The 22352-nt window shown below is 38.0% G+C and overlaps 1 protein-coding gene across 1 annotated transcript in view; it reads right to left on the bottom strand.

The window, feature by feature from the left end:
* The window catches only part of LOC131673090 (nitric oxide synthase, salivary gland-like), a 328713-nt gene that overhangs the window by 66457 nt on the left and 239904 nt on the right, over positions 1 to 22352 (bottom strand). Inside the window, exon 4 of the mRNA XM_058950800.1 lies at positions 10568 to 10697. Coding sequence (XP_058806783.1) covers positions 10568 to 10697 — 130 coding nt within the window. The remainder of the gene's footprint in view (positions 1 to 10567; positions 10698 to 22352) is intronic.

Below are 22352 nucleotides of genomic sequence, written 5' to 3'. Positions count from 1 at the left end.
GAGCTAGGTCAGAAGGGGGAAGAGACACCTGCACTGCAAAAGGTAGTCTCATCTATGCTGAAAGATTCAGCTGATGTACAGATGCTGACTCACAAGGAGACCCTTATCATCAAGGACGTAGATGAGGCTACTACAGAAGATGAGGTACTGGAGGCCATCGTCACTGTCACCGGTCTTTCTGGCCTGCCAACTAGTAGCATCAAACTCAGGAAGGCATACGGGGAGACACAGGTGGCCAATGTCTTGCTCCCTTCGGAAGCTGCAAAAAAGCTCCTAAGAAATGGGAAGTTAAGAATCGGCTGGGTCAACTGCAGAGTTCGATTACGCGAAGGGCTACCAAAGTGTTATAGGTGCCAAAAAACCGGACACATCGCAAGGCATTATGAGAGCGAGATTGACCGCTCAAAGCGGTGCTTTCGGTGTGGCCGGGACGGACATAAGGCAGTGGACTGCACTGCCACTATAAAAGGCGTAGCCATGGAGGTAGCAGCACCAACCATCAATGGCTAAGGTGCTCCAAATAAACCTCAACCACTGCGAAGTAGCCTAAAACCTGCTGTCGCAGCTGGTCATGGAGGAGAAGGCCGACATAGTCATCGTCAGCGAGGAGTACAGGGATCTCAGTGAATCAAACTGGGTTAAGGACGCGACGGGGAAAGCGGCCATTTGGATATGTGGAAACCTCCACATATCTAAAAAAATGGTAGACACCGTACCAACGTTCACCTGGGTGGAGGTAGCTGGTATGCGTGTGTATAGTTGCTATCTTCCACCTAGGAGAACCGATAGCGAGGACGACGGGCAGTTCCTGAGATCCCTGGATGCCATTGTAGCTAGTGCCAAGTTCTCCTAAGTCCCGGTAGTGATTGGAGGTGACTTCAACGCCTGGGCAACCGAGTGGGGAAGCACTAGAACAAACTCACGCGGACGGGCACTCCTCGAGGCCTTTGGGTCGTTGGAGCTGGAAATCGCTAACTCAGGGACGACTCCGACCTATACAAAGGCCGGTAAATCGTCAATAGTCGACCTTACTTTCGTTGATCCTAGATTAATGGGCGTGGGGATCGACTGGAAAGTTGGCGATCGCTACACGGGCAGCGACCATCATGCCATCGTGTACCGGCTCCATACGATAATCGGCAGGAGAGTGGGAGGGGTTACACGACAGAAAGAAAGGAGATGGGTAAGAACAACCTTCGACCAAGAGACCTTTCTCTATTCTTTAGAAGGGACAATGGTCGACGGAACGTCGGAAGAAAGGGCTCAGGTACTCACCAAAGCCCTAACAGCGGCTTGCGATGCCTCCATGGTCACACGAGTCAATTCTCGTGGCCGTCCACCGGTGTACTGGTGGAACGAGGACATCTCCCAAATAAGGCGTGAGTGCCTGAAGACCCGAAGGCTGCATCAGAGAACTCGAAACGGGCCGCGACACGAACAGCTATCCGCGGCCTATGAGAGTAAGCGAAAGGAGCTGAAAGCCGACATCAAAACAGCCAAGAGAAGGTGCTGGCAGAGCTTCTGTGAAGAAGTGGACCGTGATCCGTGGGGCAGACCATACAAGGCGGTCATGCACCGGATCAAGCTCAGGGGACAGGTTCCACCTTCCTGTCCACTACTGCTGGACAGGATCGTGTAGCACTTGTTCCCCAATCATGAACAGCGGGTACCTGGCACTGGACTGAGACTGATGGCGGTAGGCGATGAAGCCGAGCTGCCAGAGGTTAGCGAAGCCGAGTTGAGAGAGGCGGCCTCTAGGATATCCGTGCAAAAAGCGCCAGGACTAGACGGGATCCCGGGGCTGGCCATTAAGACCGCGGCGCTGAACGCCTCAAATTTATTTTGGCACACGTTCAGCGCTTGTCTGGCAGAAGGGTTTTTCCCACCACAGTGGAAGGCTCAGAGGTTGGTTCTTCTCCCTAAGGGAAATAAGCCTCCGGAGGAGCCATCCTCGTACCGACCGCTGTGTATGCTAGTCATAGTGGGAAAGCTCCTGGAGCGGGTAATCGATGCCAGACTGGAGGCGGCCATACAGCGGACAGGTGATCTGTCCGACAACCAGTTCGGCTTTAGGAAGGGTCGCTCAACTATGGATGCCATAGGCAGGGTGGTGGCCGTTGCCACAAATGCCATCAACAGTGGCCGGAGCGCAAGGCGTATGTGTGCGATCATCGCTTTGGACATTCGAAATGCGTTCAACTCGGCAAGATGGGACAACATTATGATGTCCCTAGAGTGTTTCAGGGTGTCACTCTACTTGAGGAAGATCATCTCGAGCTACCTGACTGATCGGACTCTGTTCTTTAACACCGATGAGGGCATGCACTCCTATAACATCTCAGGAGGCGTGCCACAGGGCTCGGTCCTCGGGCCACTACTGTGGAACATCGTGTATGATGGACTGCTGAGACAGCAACTGCCAGAGGGAGTTTCGATGGTGGCTTTTGCTGACGACGTGGCGCTAGTCATCGTCGGGAAAAGCATCAAAGAGATAGAATATCTCGGAGATGTTTCTACCGCGGCAGTAGCCGGTTGGTTGAGAGGCCAGAGTTTACATCTGGCAGCGGAGAAGACGGAAGCGTTGCTCATCTCTAGGACAAAAGCAAGGAGGTACGCCACCTTCATGGTAGAAGGAAGACAAATACGGTCGGTAGACACTTTAAAATACCTAGGTGTTACTCTGGACGCGCGCCTATCGTTCAAGGAACATTTGGTGAATGCGGGCTCTAAAGCCGTAAACGTCACCCGAGCGCTAGCGGGCATCATGCCCAATATAGGAGGACCAAAGCAGCCGCGTCGGTTGCTTCTTGCGTCAGTAGTGAGTTCCGTCATTTTATACGGAGCTCCAATTTGGGCAGATGCTCTGCACAAACACAAAAGCTATGGCGACCCATGCCGGAGAGCCTGCAGGGTGGTCGCGCTGAGGGTTGCATGTGCCTATCGAACCGTGTCCGATATTGCCTTATCCGTTGTTGCAGGAATCCCACCAGTGGACCTGCTAGCAGCCGATAGGGCTGAAAGATACCGTGGAGAATGGCGTACAGACGGAGACCGACGAGACGTATGATGGACAGAGAGGACGTTGATAAAGTGGCAGGGTAGATGGGACCTAGCCGAGGAGGGTCGCTGGACCCATCGCATCATCCCAGACGTGAGAAAGTGGACTAGCAGAATCCATGGCTTTGTCACTTTCCAGCTAACGCAGGCACTGACAGGCCATGGCAACTTCTGCAGCTACCTTCACCGCATTAGGGTGATAGATAGCCCGGAATACCCGGCCTGTCCTGGCGCAGACGAGGACGTGGAATACGTGTTGCTTCATTGCCCTCGGTTTGGGGATGAACGGAGTCGATTCCAGGCACTGTGGAAAGGACCTCAGACTCCTGAGGGTATTGGCACGTGCCTCCTGGAGTCTCAGGATGGATGGAATGCGGTGACGACCCTCGTAACGACCATCGTCGATCGGCTGGGTCTCATCAGGAAGGAGGAAGAAAGAAAAAGACGACGAAGAAGAAAGAAGAAGCCATCGAAATTAGATAGGTGTCGAGAAGTGCGGTAGATGCACCGACTTAGGAGGGGCTGCTACAGCCGATGCCGTCCCTCGCGAAGTAATGCCTCACGGCGGTTCCCGTGGGGGACAGGTAAAATAAGAGTTGGGAGTTGAATGGGTATGCCAGTCCTTTTACAGGCTGGAGAGTCCCACACACGGTGAGTCCCGATGGCTCACTATGGTGCGTAACGCATTCTCCAACTTTTCGGAAAAAAAAAAAAAAAAAAAAAAAAAAAAAAAAAAAAAAAAAAAAAAAAAAAAAAAAAAAAAAAGCATCCTACCTCAACAACCTCTGTAGGTGGGTGGGCGGGTGAGGGTGGGGGGGGGCACTCTGTCGAAGGGGCCAACTGACACGCGGGAGATGTCAAACGAACAGCAAATGCCCTTTAAACACTCAGCATGGGGTCTCACCTTAAATTAAAAGGTATCACTACCGCGACACCTTCATCGGGCTGCCTCTTTGTGTCCCAGAACATACACATATCCCTTATATATTAGCTTCCGTCCCAGAACATACACATATCCCTTATACATTGGGGGCACGCGGGAGGTGTCAAACGAATATCAAGTGCCCTTTAAACACTCAGCATGGGGCCCACTGGCACGCAGGAGGTGTCAAAGGTACATTAATTGCCTTTTAGAAACTCAGCATGGGGTCTGACCATAAATTAAATGGTGTCACTGCCGTGACACCTTCATCAGGCGGCTCCTTTGTGACTCAGAACATACACGTATCCCTTATACATTGGCGGCATCCTTTGTCGGCTCCTTTGTATCCCAGAACATACATTGCTTATCTACTTACTAGTCTACATCAAAGAAGGTGATGAGTCATTACTGTCCGAATCGTTACAAATCAATCACAACAACACAAGTTATTGGATATTCTTCAGTACCGACTCTACTTGCTGTTTCACGTGTCATAAAGCTGGGCATATTTCTAGGCGGTGTCCCATTAATAACAACATTCCTCCGTCTGTTATGCCTTCACTCGAATCCATTGATAATAATGAACTAAACAGAACATCGTCATCTCTTATTCAAGAAGCTTTTCCAATGAACGCTCCCTATGAAGTACCCGTTTTGGATGGTACACCCACTAACGTAAACTCTTCTTCATCTGATAGCCTCCTACCAACAAACTCTCACCAAAAAAGAGCTTTATCTAGTTCTAGTAACTCTTCAACCCCCAGTTTTTCTGATGTCAAAGGAAGAATTACTCGTAACACTAAGTTATCTCAACCTGCCTTGAAACCTCCCCTAAAGAAAAAATCCAAAAAGGACGCTGATGAGCAGCCTGACAATGCTTCGGATACAAACGACTTCGACGACATGGACGACATTCTAGCATCGGTCAAAGGTGAAATCGAGATCAACAGCTCTTCATACGTACTGAACTACGAAAATTTCAAGCAGTTTCTTATAAAAGCGTACGGCAAAAGCAACGCCTGTGAAATCGCTCTTGAATTCACAAACGATCTCAGTGGGCTCTCCAATATGATTAGAGAGCTGAAATATCTCATTTTTGGATCGAAACTAAAGGCTAGATGTACGAGGCTGGTAACTAAATTACAAAACCATGATAAATCCGAATCCGAAACTAGTAGAGAAGGTGATTCATCTGACAGATAGAAATAAAGAAGATACTCAAGAAAGTTAACATCTTAGTATGTGTCGAATCCTGGCTTCATCCTGATCAAGATCGTAGTGTTCATTTCACAGGCTTCAAAACTCTACGGATAGATCGTCTCCACAAGCAAGGTGGAGGTATAGTTGCTTTTATTAAAAATAATATAGCCTATGTTGAGATTACGGACTTGCTCTCACCTAATATTGAATTTGAGGTTTTAGCGTTTAAAATTATTAATGTCGCCCCGAACATCATATGTCAAGCTCATTACCGATCCCCAGGTCTTGATCTTTTGCAATCTGATTGGAAATCTGTTTTTGATAATATTGAGGAAGATACTCACACACTTATCATGGGCGATTTTAATGCCCACCACACGACCTGGAACTGTCATGATTTCGACAATAACGGCGAAAGACTCCTTCTAGCCCATAATAGCTCTGATACATATTTGCACAACCCTGACTCATTGACTTTTTATTGTGAAATATCAAATTACTACTCTAATCTCGACTTAGTGTTCTCTACTAACAATATTGTTGATGAAATAAATGTAACTGTGAATGATGAAACCTGGGGATCGGATCACTTTCCAATTTTTATTGATATCAATGTTAATAAATCTTTATATCGCAAAAAATCATTCAATCTCAAATCTACAAGAACTAACTGGTACGATGTTAACCAAAACCTCGTTGATAGTTTTAACAATTTCTTGACTGTTGATTTTGATTGCGCATCGCTTTGCGATAAATATGCTTTGTTCACCGACACCATTGCCAGTGCTATTAAGGCAAATACTCCAATCAAACGCATTGTAAATAATAATGTTCATAGAAACCCAGTGCCTTGGTGGGATTCGGAATGTGATGGATTCAAGAGACTCAGAAGAGCTGCTTTAAAAAAATGAGATTTACTAAAAATTTTAAAGACTCTATTGAGTATAAAAAAGCTGTCGCGACCGCACGCAGAAATTTGAAAACAAAAAAGTTCTAACTTTCGTAACTTTGCCGAGTCAATCAATTTTCGTACTAATCTATCGTATGTCTGGAATAAAAGCAAATTATTGAAAAACAAATGAACAAATTTTACTCCCTCTAGCATCTCCGATAACCACCAAAACTTTGATCGCATCAAGAACTGTCTCAATCATACTAGTCCTGACTGGTGTCAAAATAATCGAGACGACATTCCCACATGCCAACCTAATCCTCTTATTGAGGATCTATTTAATTTTACAAAGTTCAATGTGGCTTTAACAAGTAAAAGCATGAAATCATCCTGTGGAGTTGACGGCATTGATTATGAAACCATTCAGCGGCTACCAATCAACTATAAGTTACTTTTAGTAGATATATTCAACGAAATGTACCAACATAGCTCCTTCCCAACTGATTGGAAGAAATCATTCATTCACTTCATAGATAAACCCGAGAACAAAGGGGTCAGATCCATCGCCTCAAATTCTTGCCTGTGTAAAGTTTTCGAAATTATGCTTAAAAATAAATTACAATGGTGGATTGAAACAGAGAACATACTTCCTGATTTGATTTTCCAAACAGGTTTTAGGAAAGAACAATCAACTATCGACAATCTGAACGGTCTGACACTTGAGGTTGAAGAGGCTTTTCATGAGAAAAAGTGTGTCCTTGCTGCATTTCTTGACATCGAAGGTGCATTTGATAATATCAACGTTGAAATCCGACTTGAAAAACTTGCTGAAGTCGGCTGTCCCCTTATCTTTATCAAGTTTATTAAGCATATTACCTGGAAAAGACTCATTTACACCGAAACAATAGACAAAAATCCAAAAACTACTAGCAAGGGCGTTCCACAAGGTGGTGTTTTGAGCCCTTTGCTGTTTTGCATATACATAGCTTCCATTTCTAATGGGATCCCTAAATCTGTTAAAGTGGCCAAGTTCGCTGATGATATTGTAGTTTATTGTAGCAGGAGCCCGTTATCATCTTCTAAAAGGCTTCTTGAGAAAGCCATAAATTCTATCTACAATAATCTTCAACTAATTGGACTTAATCTCGCTCCGCTCAAAACCGTTTTCTTCCACTTCAACCAATCGAACATCAAACCAGGTGAAACATCCATCACAGTCACAGACAATATTATTTCATCCAGTAAATCTGTTAAATTTCTCGGTGTGATTTTTTATTATCGTCTTTCGTTCAAACCACACATCAGTGCGCTCAGCAAAAAAACTCTCAAAGCCATCAACTTTGTCAAATATTTGCGTGGAGTCATTTGGGGTTCCAGCTCGGAAACTCTTTTACTTTTATATAAAAGCTATGCTCCTTCTATACTCGATTATGATTATTTTGTTTACCACCCCACTACTATGCGATACTCTGAAATGATTGAAAAAATACAATATACTGCTATTAGACTTGCTCTTGGCTACCGTAAAAGTACACCCACCAATGTGCTACTCTCAGAATCTAAACTTACATACTTAGAAGATCGCTCTATTTATCTCTGTAACAACTACATTAGTAAAGTAATGTTCAATTCCAGTCTGATAGCTCATAAAAATATACACTGTATCTTTAACAAAATTCAACTCAAACATAGCAAACTTAGAAACAGCAAACGCCGACTCATCAGTGTATCAAAAAGTCCAATTTCAACAACAACAATGTATTCGCTAATGACCATTATAATATTTAGAAGACTGATTATCATACCATTTTCTATCATACTGAAGTTGATACCGAATTTGGTCTCTTACTCAAAAAAGCTCTTCATCCTGACTCCTTAATTGAGCAGAGGTTATTTGATGAAAACGCATATGTTATACACACTGATGGTAACAAAACTGATTCAGGAAACTCAGTTGGAACAGCATGTATCTGTGATTCTCTCAAAATAACAGTGACAAGGAGTCTTGACATTAGTGCGTTGATATTCACGGCTGAGTGCGTTGCCATCAGTGATGCAACTCAAATTGCTATTAATCATTCCAATCAAAATGTAATAATCTTCACTGATTCTCTTAGTGCCCTCCTCTCCCTTAATAGTATTAATCTTAGTATCAAAGTTAACTCTCACATTTACAGAATAAGGCAAAATATTATGGATTTTTATAAAACCAGTAAAAATAACCGTCAACTCAAGCTCGTTTCGATTTCATCGCACTCTGGTATTCGCGGTAACGATAAAGCTGACTCCTTGGCAAAGCAGTCGACCGCCTTTATTTCAGATTTCAATCTCAAAACTCCTTTTACTGATCTAAAAATGTACGTTACGAAACATGACATTAATAATATTCGCGAAATTATCTGCGAAGAAGGAGCATTCAAAGGTGCTCTGTATTTCGATAATTTTCACAACAACCGAGCTAAGCCCTGGTTTTCTAATCTAAACCTCTCACGCAAAATCATTTGTAGGTCAGGCCACTACAATTTGAAGTCATTCTTATTTAAAATAAAGCTTTGCAAAGATACCATATGTGAATGCAATTATGAGTATTAAGACCTTGATCATATTCTCTGGCAATGTCAACTCTACAATTACCAACGATCTAGATTTATCACAAATATCAGACAATCTAAAATGTTCCTTCCTTGATCCAGCACTGTTTTACTATCTAATATAAATACCAATATTGCGAAATCTATTTGTAACTTCTTAACTGATTGTAACCTATCAATTTAATTTCAAGCCTCATGTATTGTATAAGAAATCTATTGTTATATTCTGTATGTAACTGTAACAAAGTAATCCTTATACAGGATTAAAATTGCTTAAATAAAAAAAAATGTACAGTCAATTGTATATAAAACTTTCCTGTGTTACATTATTACTTTTTATCCATTTCTGAATTATCGCTTCTTTTATAATTACTTCTATCACAGTAATTAATATTCATGATTCTGTATTTTTCAATTTTTTATTATTGGCATGTTAGTATGCATTATACAGTACCGCTCAATGACATTTGCTACCCTGTTGATTAAAAACCCAACACTTTAAAGTTTCATATCTCGTCTTAAGGTAGTTCTAAAAAACCCTGTGGGTACTCATTTTGTAAGATTTTTTAGTATCTTTCAAGTGGTGTAAACTACACGTTCGTTTTTAATTTTTTTTCAAAACTATGACGTCAGAAATAAAAAAATGAAATTGATTTTTTTTACCAACTTTGATGCGATATAATTTCAAGGAAAGTGATGGGAAGTAAAATATGTCTTTACCATTTGAAAGCTTGTCCCAAATGCTAGAAAACCGAGAAATTTTTTTTCATACAATTTTTTTAAGTATATCGTATTTTACTTAAAAAAAAACATATGTTACGAATCAAATCGTTATATCTCGGAAAATATGCTCTTTACAAAAAAGCTCTAAAGAAAAAAGTTGTTGCATTTTGATAAAAAAAAAACTATTTATAAACTTATAAAACGATAAAAAAAATTTTTTTATCTTATGGTTTGGAATTTTTTATATTACAGTGACTTTATTTAAAATTTGAAAATTAATATTTATAATATTAATATTCTATAACTTTGTTAATTAAAAATTTATTTTATAAAAAATTGTTACTTGAAAATTTGTAATAAAAAAGTATACAAATAAATAGAGATTTTTATACGTCTCATTATTTATTTACCTTAATAATTAAATTTTCAATGTTTTTTTTAAATGTAAAACATTTCAAACAAAAAAAATTTTTTTAAATAATTTTTTTTATGGTTTTGTATGTTTATAAATAGTCTTTTTAACAAAAATGTAACAACTGTTTTGTTTAGAGGTATTTAGTAAAGAGCATATTTTTCGAGATATGATTTAATTGATAAAATGTATTTTTTTAATAAAATACGATATAGCTAAAAAACGGTATGAAAAAATCTTTCTCGGTCATGGCTTTTCTAGCATTTGAGACAAACTTTCAAATAGCAAGATAGGTTTTACCTCCCATCACTTCCTTTTAAATTATATCGCATCAAAGTTAAAAAAAAAATCAGTTTAATTTTTTACTTTTGATATCATAGTTATGGGAAAAAAATTGAAAAAGAGACATGTAGTTTACGCCACTTGAGAGTTACTAAATAAATCTACAAAATAAGTACCCATTTTAGATTATAAATAAGTACCCAAGGTTTTTTACAACTACTCTAAGTTGAGATTAAAAACTTCACAGTATTGTGTTTTTAGTCACCAGGATGACAAATGTCATTAAAAGGTATTGTAAATCACTACTCTAGAAGTGAAATTAAATATCGATATGACCATATCTTTGAGTAAATTAATTTGAACTATATTTTTGTTCGTTTTAATGATCTTTCCCTAATTATACCCCGGAAAACTGTAACGATACAGGATGTTATACCAGATTCATACTTTTTACAAGATAACACAATGTTTAATGGTGTTATACTTACATTTTAGTAAGCTCTGTTGTTGTGACTTGATAAACCTTACAGTTAGTGGTGAAATAATATCTGATTCTAATGATTCAGCTGCCTCTAATAAAGTTTCTTCATCATCTATACAGAATGTTTCACAAGAAACCTGAAAAAATATATATATTTATAATTTTCTGTTTTATATTACTAATAGTCGAAGCTTCAGTGGCAACAGTTAAAAACAGATTGAATGAGTTTCAATATTCAAATTGCAAAGTTCAACTAAGTACAAAATATATAATATATTGTCATATGATTCGTTAGAAATTCAGTTATATGTAACTTATTTTTTTCACTTAGAACAAAACCGACAAAAAATACCTTAATAATTATACGAATAAACAAAGAAAATATGTACCCAATAACAGGACAATAAACGATAGCGTTGACATCAATCCATCGCATGATACGCTGTGTTACATTAAGACCAGTCGATATGATGAGTTTCCGCCGAGGTTGACTAAGAGGGTTCGTAACTTTTCTAAACTAGACAAAGTATATAGCATCGCAAGCATTACAAGCTCTAGCTTTCAGTTTTTGTATTGACTAGTTTTATTTTTGTTTATGTTTCTTTAAAACTGTATCCCTGATAAGTATCCAATTAAAAATTTTTTCATTTCAAGCGTTTTTCTTTATGTTTTATCTCGACATCTATTCGTATATTTCCAAAAACTACTTAATAGGGTATTTTGTTAAAAAATTGATTAATTAAAGATCGAAAAAAACAACAATTTTTTTCTACAAATTGCGATATGTTGTAGTATTTTGATAAATACTAGTATAAGGATGAAAGTGATATTCGCGCACTCGTCTCGTCCGTGGGACTGCCCGCGGCGACAGCACCTACCGGCTATGAAATTAGAACATGCGTTGTATACGCGTGGATGCGCAGGAGAGAGACCGGCCATGTTGACGAGCCACTCGAGATTTGACATCGAACGAAATCAGACGGTACCACGTGTTTTCTCCTCAAAAAGAAGAGCATCCTAAGGGAGCTCTAGAGGACGCGAGATATTGCAAGTAGCCACATCCTAGTATACCAATCATCATGGGAAGTGCAAGGTACTTCTCCGATTGAGAAAACCTGAGCGACGGCTAAAACGCAGATAACGTGAAGTAAGCTGACCAGCTCCGCGCAATATATGTTATCGTCCATTATCGTCCTACGCACGTCATGGAAGGCATAATCCGAGGTACATCGCCCGCCGATCTCACGCGAGCTTGGGATCCGTGACGGCATAATTGTGCGCGTGTTATAGCAAACCCGCGGACGAACGATCGTTGCGTGTACGTGACAGCGAACAAAGTTCGCACCTGCCACGTGTTAGGAATTATCAATGTTGCGTAGGCCTTAGTTTATAGATGAACTGTCAACTAATAAATGATACCGCTGTGACAATAAAAGACGACTTGTGTTAATTATTGACTAACCCTTCAGAAGTGCCTATTCTCATCTCATACTCGTATTTTTGTTTTTGTCATACGCCTTGGCGCTTTCGCGTCCAATTTTATCTAGCTGAATTTAGCTATATTTCCGAGCGAGGCTAAGACTACCTATAAAAATTAACGGCAGTAATTGACGAAGACTACCCTGAAACAAGGACACACACACAAGGTAACATCACGGTACAAGGTTCAACGCATAGGAAGCGTTTGCGATTGCCTGTGGAGGCAACCGTCGGCGAGTGCCCAGAACGCCTTTAAAGTATGCGACATTGGGCAGCGATGCGGCGACGCTCACATAACTTGCACTTATCTGTGCGCACACAAGGAGGCTTGCGCTCAAACCTATGCACCGTGTAGCCTATTAAATATCCACCCCTTTATAAAAGATACGTAATTTTTATAGGAGCGCTTTCGCCCATTTAAGCCGTAAAAAATAATTTTGAATGACACCGTTAAAAATCATATTTTTTTATTTCTGAAAAGCCACTGTGAAGTTTTTGATGAAATAAAGTAAATATTATTATTCATACCATATTTCTAACATTTCTAACTTAAAGGGTGACTACCCTTATTATTTATAGATCGCAAACAGAATTTTTGTCATTTGTTATCAATTGAGAATTTGCAAAATCTTGTGAATATGAATAAAATTAATTGCTTTAAGGATACAATTAAAAAAAAAGTTAATCTGATCGGGATTTTGAGAGAAAAAATTTTAAAAGACGTAAAATTTATTTTACCCTACTTCAATATTACATATGGTACATATAAACCAATTTCGTTCTTAGCACTCGAAATTAATCCAAATTAATGAATTCACTTCCAACGAATCATTTATACTCTACGAAGAAAAACAGCCGTTTATTACAGAAGGAGAAAATTGTTATTCATAGCAAAAATAAAAATTTTCTTATCTAACTGTTATTAATCAGTCCAATACGTTATTCAGATAATAAATTACATATATACACTACGAAATAAGGGAGTAATGCATAATATTGAAAATAATCCATAATATTTTCAATATGCATTATTTTCAATATTATGCATTATTCCCTTATTTAAGTAAATTTTTGGTTTTCAGTCCTAAAATTGATCAAGATTCAACAAATCAACTTCCGTAATAAAGAATACACCTTCTAAAAGTAAATGCAGACACTTTTATTATTCTTTAACTTACTAATTAAGGGGGTATCCCTCAATAGATCGATGACAAAAGTCTTTTTTTTTTTTTGCATAGATCGAAAGTACATCATTTCAAGAATGTGCTGTTAAAATATTGGACCGTAATTCAGAGCGGTTCAGCCGCTATAGCTATTTTCGTATAGAAACTCTGGCGCGCAGAGCAGCTAGGCAGCTGCGCGCTCGAGCGGCAAGGCGCCCCGCTTCGCGGTGCGCTGCAGTTCGCTTCCTACTTATAATATACAATGGATTAGATGTTTCTCAATCTTCATTTGTATAAACTGTACGTTCGTTTACAGGGTCAGGCTAGGTGTAGCATAGTAGGTACAAAGATTTCTGGGGAAAGGTAGGGATTCGTTTGGGAGACCGTTACTACAGTTTGCTCAGTTTTATTTCGGCTTTTGGGTAGTGAGCATCGTGTTTCTAGTTTTCACAATTTGAAAATGAGTACTAGTTATCCTAAGGGCGAAAAAGAAGAAGGCTATCGTGCCGCAAAGAGACGAAGATCTTTTCGCGGTAATCAATTCTCAACTAAAGAAGGCGAGCAAGTAGGCATCAGTACAAGTGCAAGAAAATTGGCATCGGCGTCTCTTGAAGATGTTCCGGTAAACGCTAGTCATAGATATTGCATAATAGAGTTTATGACGCTGTTTCTTACACTTTCACAAACTCTCTGCTGCCAAAAGTGTAAGGGGCATGTGGAGTTTGAAGAACAAATGCGGCAAACAGGCTTTGGATGTAAATTAGTACTCACGTGCAGGTGTGGCACAACGGCTATTGATACAATCCCGTATATAAATAACGGTTACGAAGTGAATCGACGAATAGTCTTTGTTATGAGACTGCTAGGCATAGGTATGAAGGGGATAAATTTATTTGCTGGGTTGATGGAGTTTGGAATCGGTCTGAGTAAAGGCGGCTACGATCGCATTCTCGAACATATACATGATGCTTCCAGAATTTTTTTTCTTCTGAGCTGCAAAAATGCTATTGAGGAAGCGAAAAAAAACAACGAAGAAAATTCACGGCCTTTGTTACAATTAAAAGTTTCGGGTGATGGTTCGTGGAAAAAGCGAGGCTTTACGTCGAAAATCGGCGTTACAACTTTGATTGAATATGAAACAGGGAAAGTAGTTGATTTAATCGTCAAAAGTACGGTCTGTCAAGGTTGTTCTACGTGCCCGTATAAAGAAGATACTCAAGAATACGAAATATGGCTCCAGGACCACGCCGATGAGTGCACTGCGAACCACGATGGATCTTCGGGAAAGATGGAAGTGGATGCTGTTATAGAGATGTTTGGAAGATCTTTAGAAGTATACGGCGTGTACTATACTGTATATATCGGCGACGGTGATTCGAAATCCTTTCTAGCTATCTTGAAGGAAAATCCGTATGGGGACGACTTTTTAGTTGAAAAACGTGAGTGCATTGGCCACGTGCAAAAACGCATGGGTACAAGATTACGAAATGTGCAAAAAACCCAAAAGTTAGGCGGAAAAGGCAAATTAACGGGTAGTCTTATAAACAAATTGTCTCAGTACTATGGTTTGGCAATCAGGAGAAATGTTAACTCTGTTGAAGATATGAAGAATGCTATTATGGCGACTTACTACTGTGGGCAAAAAGTAAGGTGAATTTGTTTGTAAAATGAAAAATCTTTATTTATTCTTCTACATCAATGTCATCCCCTTCGAAGTAATCCCCTCCCGATAAAATACACTTATGCCAACGTTTTTTCCAATCCTCGAAACATGCCAAATAGTCCCTTTCCGGTATAGCCATCAGCGCCTTCTTCGATTCAGCTCTTATCTCCCCAATCGACTCGAAACGCGTTCCCCGGAGTGGTCTCTTGAGTTTTGGGAATAGCCAGAAGTCACACGGAGCCAAATCAGGCGAATACGGTGGTTGGGGAACGATATGCGTCGAATTTTTGGCGAAATGGTCACGAAGAACGAGTGCAGTGTGAGATGGTGCATTATCGTGATGCAAAAACCAAGAGTTGTTGGCCCATAATTCTGGTCTTTTTAGACGAATTGCTTCACGCAAACGACGCATAACGCTCAAATAATATTCCTTATTAACAGTTTGGCCGGGTGGAAGGAATTCATAGTGCACCACACCACGAAAATCGAAGAAAACTGTCATCATGACCTTGATTTTTGAACGACTTTGACGTGCACTTTTCGGTCTGGCCTCGCCTTTAGCACGATATTCGCTTGATTTGTCGGTTGTTTCAGGGTCGTAAGCATAAATCCAAGTCTCATCTCCCGTAATCATGCATTTGAGCTTGTCCTGATAGTCAGAAAGCATTGTTTCACACACATCAACGCGGCGACTTTTTTGCAAGAAATTGAGCGTTTTCGGTACCAAACGAGATTTGACTTTTCGTAGGCCCAAATGGTCTTTCAAAATTGTTTTCACCTTCTGATATTCCGATCATATCAGTAAGGTCTCTAACAGTCAACCGACGATTTTCGAGCACTAATTCCTTCACTTTATTGACGTGTTGGTCATCTGTTGACGTCGATTGTCGTCCGGAGCGCTCCAAGTCATCAACACGTTCTCGACCCTCTTTGAAGTCTTTGTACCACTTATAAACATTTTTCTGCGACATGGTAGAATCACCAAAGGCCTTCCGCAACATCCTCAACGTTTCCGCAGCCGAAATTTCATTCCGCAAACAAAATTTGATGGCACTTCTTTGCTCAATTAAATCAGACATTGTAAAAATCGAAACATGCACTCTTGGTCGTTTGGTAAATACAAGCGTAAATATATTACTGATGATGACATTGACATGAAATTTGTCCCAGATGTCATTCGCAGTCCTACCAACTCAAGAAAAAAAGAACTAGCCCGAAATGTTAAGCCCGCGAAGTTTAAATTGAAAATTCACCTTACTTTTTGCCCACAGTAGTATTATCATCTATGCTCGACTGACGAAAATCCGATGCACGAATATTGCCCCGCCGGTGTAGATAGCTGGTGTGACTGGCAATCAGCACAGATTGTTGAAGCAAATGTTTATGAGCATCCAGCTCCACTACACCCAGATGTACAAAAACATTTACTCCCGATTTATCAAGATTTATCGAAAGATGATTTATTGAAAAGATGCTTAGGTGGCTACACGCAAAATGCAAACGAAAGTTTCAACTCAGTCATTTGGCGATTAGCTCCGAAGCATTTACACTGTGGGCCAAAAACTGTTGAAATTGCCGCTCATACAGCTGCTGTACTCTTCAATGACGGATTCTATGGTGTACTAAGAATTATGAAATCGCTGCAGTTCAAGATCGGGCTATCCGCAGCCAACTACGCGAAGAGCGCTGACGATGAGCGCGTGAAGCGTCAAGAAATCCGCAGCCAAGAATCCACAAAAGCAGCTAGGACTGCTAAAAAACTAAAAGCTGCGAAGTCAAATCAACAGTATGATGAAGAAGAAGGTATCCTTTATGGTGCTAGTATTGCTGATTGAGTGAAAACCAATTTTATTCGATGTGAGTATGAAAAAAAATGCCGTTTTCGCCTGCCGCAAACTTTAAACGCGTTTATCTCCGAATCATTTTTTTTCGATTTGTCGATTTGGCGGGCGCTCTTACTCAGCGAATTTTCAACTTAAAAAAAAAAAATACCATTTGAACGGAAATTAAATAATCTCGTCGATGTACTGTTACGTCTCACTTTTCGTGAGGTGAAGATTTCAAATCCTTTTTGGGCTGTGATTTCTCACTTTACCCGGGTAAGGAAAGATTGGTGTTGGCTAAAATACAGAAAAATTTGATGCACACGGCGTGGGTGGTTTTCTAATTCCTGAATCCAAATCGATTATTCTAGCGCCAATCTTTTCGGAAGGCACAGAGAATCATCAATTATAGATTCCACTCAGACCTATAAAGATCCTAATGATCCAAGTTCTGAGCGTTAAACTATTGTATCAACTCTATCCAACTCGTTTTTCAATGAGAGGACCGAGCGATACGGAATTGGGAAAATGGATTGTGTAAGGTGAAGAAATAAAAATTAGTATTGGAAATAAAACTTACTTTTATATAGTCCTTTAAACGATTAATGGAAACTTTGATCGTCTTTGTAATAAAATCCTTGGGCTTCTTGAAAGAGAGTGTATCTTTTGACCGTGGCAGTTCTTGCTGCGGATGGCGTAGCAGTGGCGAACAGTTCGCGCCTTACTTAGCACATTCCCTCGTGATGCGCTCTCTTTCAAAATAAGGCCGCAAGGGGCTCTGAAGAATTTGGGCATGAAAACTCCAAAACTGATTGGTGGAAATTTTCCCGCATTAGGAGAACGTACAGTTTCTTTAAGACAGATGGAGTTGCTCATGCCAAATCGCGTATAAAAGTACCCCTTTCTTACCGTGCAAGGACTTAACATACTTATTATTTAACTATTATCTATTATTTGTTACTAAATATATATAAATAACAATTTGAGAGTTATATTTAATTCTCAAATGTTATTTATTCACATCTTTAAACTTAATTGAAATGTAGCTTAAATGATAAATCGTACGACTTAATTTATCTAACTGCACAAATTATGTAATAGAATAAAATAATTTTTTAACTTTTGATGACTAAGCTAAACGGAAAAATGAAAACTCAGTGGAAAACGCATGAGAGGAGCTTTCTCTTTTTTTTTCTACATTCCGCTTAGGGTTTGGGCGTCGGCAGCCCATGCTGTTAACACAAGGACATCTTAAGCATATGGACGCACATAACAAAGTCGTAAAATTTCTTATACCTATTTTCTAATAGCAAAATATTTGGTCAGCTTGTCTTCTCTTGGAATTTGTAGAAACCTTGAGAAGAGAAACTTTCCAACGTATTTTCGTTTCTCGAAATTGTGCAGTTTGAACCATTCAATTCGTAATAAAAAAAAATAATTAAAAAAAATTGTACCATTAATTATCCGACGTTACAGTACCTATAAAATTCTGTCAAATATTGTTTGTTAACCGCTTTTTTGCATGAACAATAAAAAAAAAATATATATTTTTTTTTAAAAGTCCGCCATTTTGTTAAATAATTTTTCCGAGCAATAAATTTAGGTTCATCGACGAGAAATATGTCTAATGAAACTAAAAAAATGTTTTCTGTATGTTTCAGAGTGATTGGAAAGCCAGGATTTGAACCGCCAAAAAGGAAAAAAAAAAAAAGTTTATAACTTTGAACGAGTACTGCACATTTGTTTATTACAATATTTCTCTAAAAAAATTTTTTTCTAATTTGTTAAAATCTCAATAAAACACAGTCTAAATTTCATGAAAAAATATTGAATAGTTTTCTTTTAAAAAATTCCCAAAGTTTTCGTCGATTTTCTGCGATCTATTTGAGGGATACCCCCTTAACTGAAAATATTATTCTTCAAGTACATGAAAGGCATATACGTACTCTGATATTTTCAACTGACATAGGGATGAATTATTTACATCGACATATTGCGTTCTTAGATTTTAATACAAATAAAAGTTAAATGATATTTTATCTTTTACCAATTTAGAAATCAAAATAAATGGCAAACTAAAATTATTATTTCTATAAAAATAATATACCATTCTTTTCAAATATTTCAAGTCAAATAAACGTTCATTTTAATAGACTAAGTACTTAAATATAAATTTTCATACTGAAGCAGTTCGAATTTGGTTATTATTTGAATATATTTTAGTAGTAATCGTTATGATTAGAATTTTTACAAACGTTAGAGCTTAATTAACTTATTGGTATACTTTGGACAAACTATACTGTATTTTTATAATCATAACAATAATAATAATTCTCAAACAATCTTTTACATATCTATCTAATTTATTTGACTCTTATCTTCATCAAACAATTCATCTAAAAACTTGATTTGACTGGTAAACGTATTAACATGACTTCAACTTTGGTGTTTAATTATTAATAACTTTTTTATTTCGCGGCTATTTTTCTCCACTTTTTTGTACACGTAAGATTATTTCAAATTTTTCAAATAATCTACTCTCAATTTCTCATTGAGATCTCTTGAGTAGAAAGATTTAGAAAATCAAATAACAATATGCTTGATGTCAGCTCGCCATAAGAGGGTACGGTTAAATGTGGTACAATGAAATTAAGATTATTATTTGAAATTTTCGATGACTACATAAAAGTGCGCATTTCTGTTCTACAATATATTTAGTTTCATTCTATAGGTATTAAGATAAGATGCCTTGTTTTTATATTTCATGCTGGGATTACCTTAATATAATTCATATCAATAGGCCTTGCGCCCTTAATAATTACTTGATGACTTTCAGTAAAACTCAGTAACATCATTTCTTTCTAGATTGATCATTATGGCTACTGTCGGTAAAATATGTGCTAACTGTTCTCTCATCAAAAGAAGAATGCTCACCGGATCTGTATGCACAGTAGATATAGTTTAAAAAGCGAATGAATTTTCAACCGCATTGAATAAACTGATTGATGCAACAAATGTTGAACGGTTCTTCGTTTTCCTTTATCAAAAATTCGAAAAATAGAGACTGACGCTCACAAGCCTGATGGTTAAGAAGCAGTCAAAACAGAAATTTCTTCAGAATCTTTAAGTGCAGTTTTGAGAAAGGATCCATTATTTAAATCTCCACAACAGATGGAAACCGTTCTTGAAGAATCGATTGAATTAGCTATAAAAAGAGTAGTTTTTACTTATAAATATTGTTTTATGTATGGTAAGGTAGAGAAATATTTATTCCTCAAGGTAAATGTTAATGTGGTCATTTGATAAATCGAAGATTTTATTGAGAAGATGTTGAAAATTTGAGTTATTTCTCATTCTAGCTTGATAAAAACCATCGAATTTGACAAACTTGCTTTAAAAATTGAGTACTACTTCACACAGAGAACTAACAGACGAATTGGTGATTTTTTAATTCTGGACAAGAGAGTTTTAACCTTTATATGACTTGAAAGCAAATAATCAAATTACGCGAGATGATGGTCTCTGAGAGATTCTGTTAGTGTAATAAAAGCTATTGCAGTTTTTTTATATAGACAACGTACAGGGAATTCGCATGAAATGACCAGCTCCATTTTTGGACTTGACTACCATCAACAAGTTTTCAAATTTTCAAAATCAATTGTAAATGCTTTTGAAAAAGACGGACTTCTACGCGTTTTGGTTTACAAGTGGCAGACCGGAATGAATTGATTTTTAATCATACAACACCTCTTTTGAAAATTTTCCATAATGTAAGTGACCGTAATCTTAGTTTAATTGCAGATGGAATTCACATAAATCACCAGAAATTTTCAATAATGAGTACCATAGAAAGTCTTACTCTGGACATAAAAAAATTCCTTTGTAGAAACTATTCACGATATGTACTACAAATGAATACATTCTAAATGTATGAGGTCCTTATTATTCCATAGAAAACGATGCTAAGATTTTATAAAAAATATTAGATGAGCATTAAAATCATTTAAAGAAACACATATGCGAAGAAAATGACGTTTTCGTGGTCGAGCGTAAATTTTATGGAGTACTGTACAAGCTTGAAAAAACTGAAAAATACCGTATCTTCATGCCATCACTAAATAAGAAAGAAGAAAAACAGTTAACTACAAGAGATGCAAATCATTTACGAGGTGTTACCATGATTCACTGAGTCGTTGAAGCTGTGCATGGTAATATATTACTAAAATATCATTTCTTCCATCAACAGTTAGATTATTATCTATACTTACCCCAAGGTAGTTTATGTATATTATAAGATTTCTAGCTTTTTGATTAACGAATTTGAAAAGCAACTGATCTCAACTGCTCCATTGAATCAAGATATAATTGATTCTATAATCTTGAAAGATTTTTTTTTATTATTGCTTCAAGACTATTTACTATTTGTCTCTTGTATAGAGACAATAAGCAAACTTTGTTGCTATTAGAAATATTTATACAGGATGTCCAAAAAGTCTGGAAACACCCAAATAACTTTCCAGGTGACTTATTTTTAAAATATGTCAAGGTCACTTTTGAAGTCATTTTCAATAAGGAATTCGACTGTGACCTTGGATTTAACCTTGAAGATGAACATGACTGTTTTTTGAAGGTCAGCTCAATTGTTTTAAATGTAAAGCGCCTTTTTTGATGTCAACAATCGAAAGAGTGGAAAATTTTACGTTCAAAACCATTGAGGTCGAAAATTTCCCGTTGACCTTGAAGGTCATTCAAATGTCATTCAATTCGGAGGCCTCTTAGAAAAACTCGATTGATGGAAATAGACCAAAGCTTGCTTTAGTTGTTTTGTTTGATCGCATTTAGCAGTGACCTCAAACTTGACCTTGTTTGTATCCTGCAAGGTCATTTCAAGGTCAAAGTATTTATTCTGATCCTCCTCATCTGATATCGACAATTGAAAAAGTAGAAGTTCCTATACTTTTATTTTTAGCGTTACCCAGGAAAAACTGCTGGTTATTGCTCTTTCAAGCCGCTCTGGTATACTCGTCAAATAATTTTCCAGTACAATTCAAAAAATATTTGACTTATTTTTGAATTTTTATATTCCGATTAGCTTGTGGATATGGTCTACTGTAAAGAATAGTGCAATGAACTAACTGATTGAGAAAGAATAACGCTTCTCATGATGAGTGGTTGGGGTCCAGTGCAGTAATCTTATAGGGCTGTGAGAGATCTTTTCAATACAATATTTAGGGCTGATGGAACTCTAATTTCATTTTCAGTAGTTCAAAATCTGAAAAAAGTTGGAAAATACCGACACCATTAGTGATCTACCTAGATCACACAGATCAAGGTCAGTAAGTGGTTAAGAGAAATCATTAGATGTTTCGTTAATATTCACTATGAATGCACATACTTCCATTCGTAAAGCCGCTCAAGAGCACGAAATAAGTTAATCATCTGTTCATAATGTACTACAGAAAACGAATTTCCATCTATTCAAAGTAACACTAATACACAGGTTAAACAAAGATGATTTCGATCGTTGCGTTGAATTTTGGGATGATATGATGGCTCGCATAGTACAAAAACCCAAATATCTACTATCTAATATAGTATTTTCAGATAAAGCTACATTTCAACTTGACGCAAGTTTGAATAGGCATAATTGTAGATGCTGGGCAT

Source organism: Phymastichus coffea, unplaced genomic scaffold, assembly GCF_024137745.1.
Source record: "Phymastichus coffea isolate CEN01 unplaced genomic scaffold, Cenicafe_Pcof_1.1 PCOF00167, whole genome shotgun sequence".
NCBI classification, from domain to species: domain Eukaryota; kingdom Metazoa; phylum Arthropoda; class Insecta; order Hymenoptera; family Eulophidae; genus Phymastichus; species Phymastichus coffea.
This window is presented reverse-complemented; position numbering and strand designations above follow the sequence as displayed.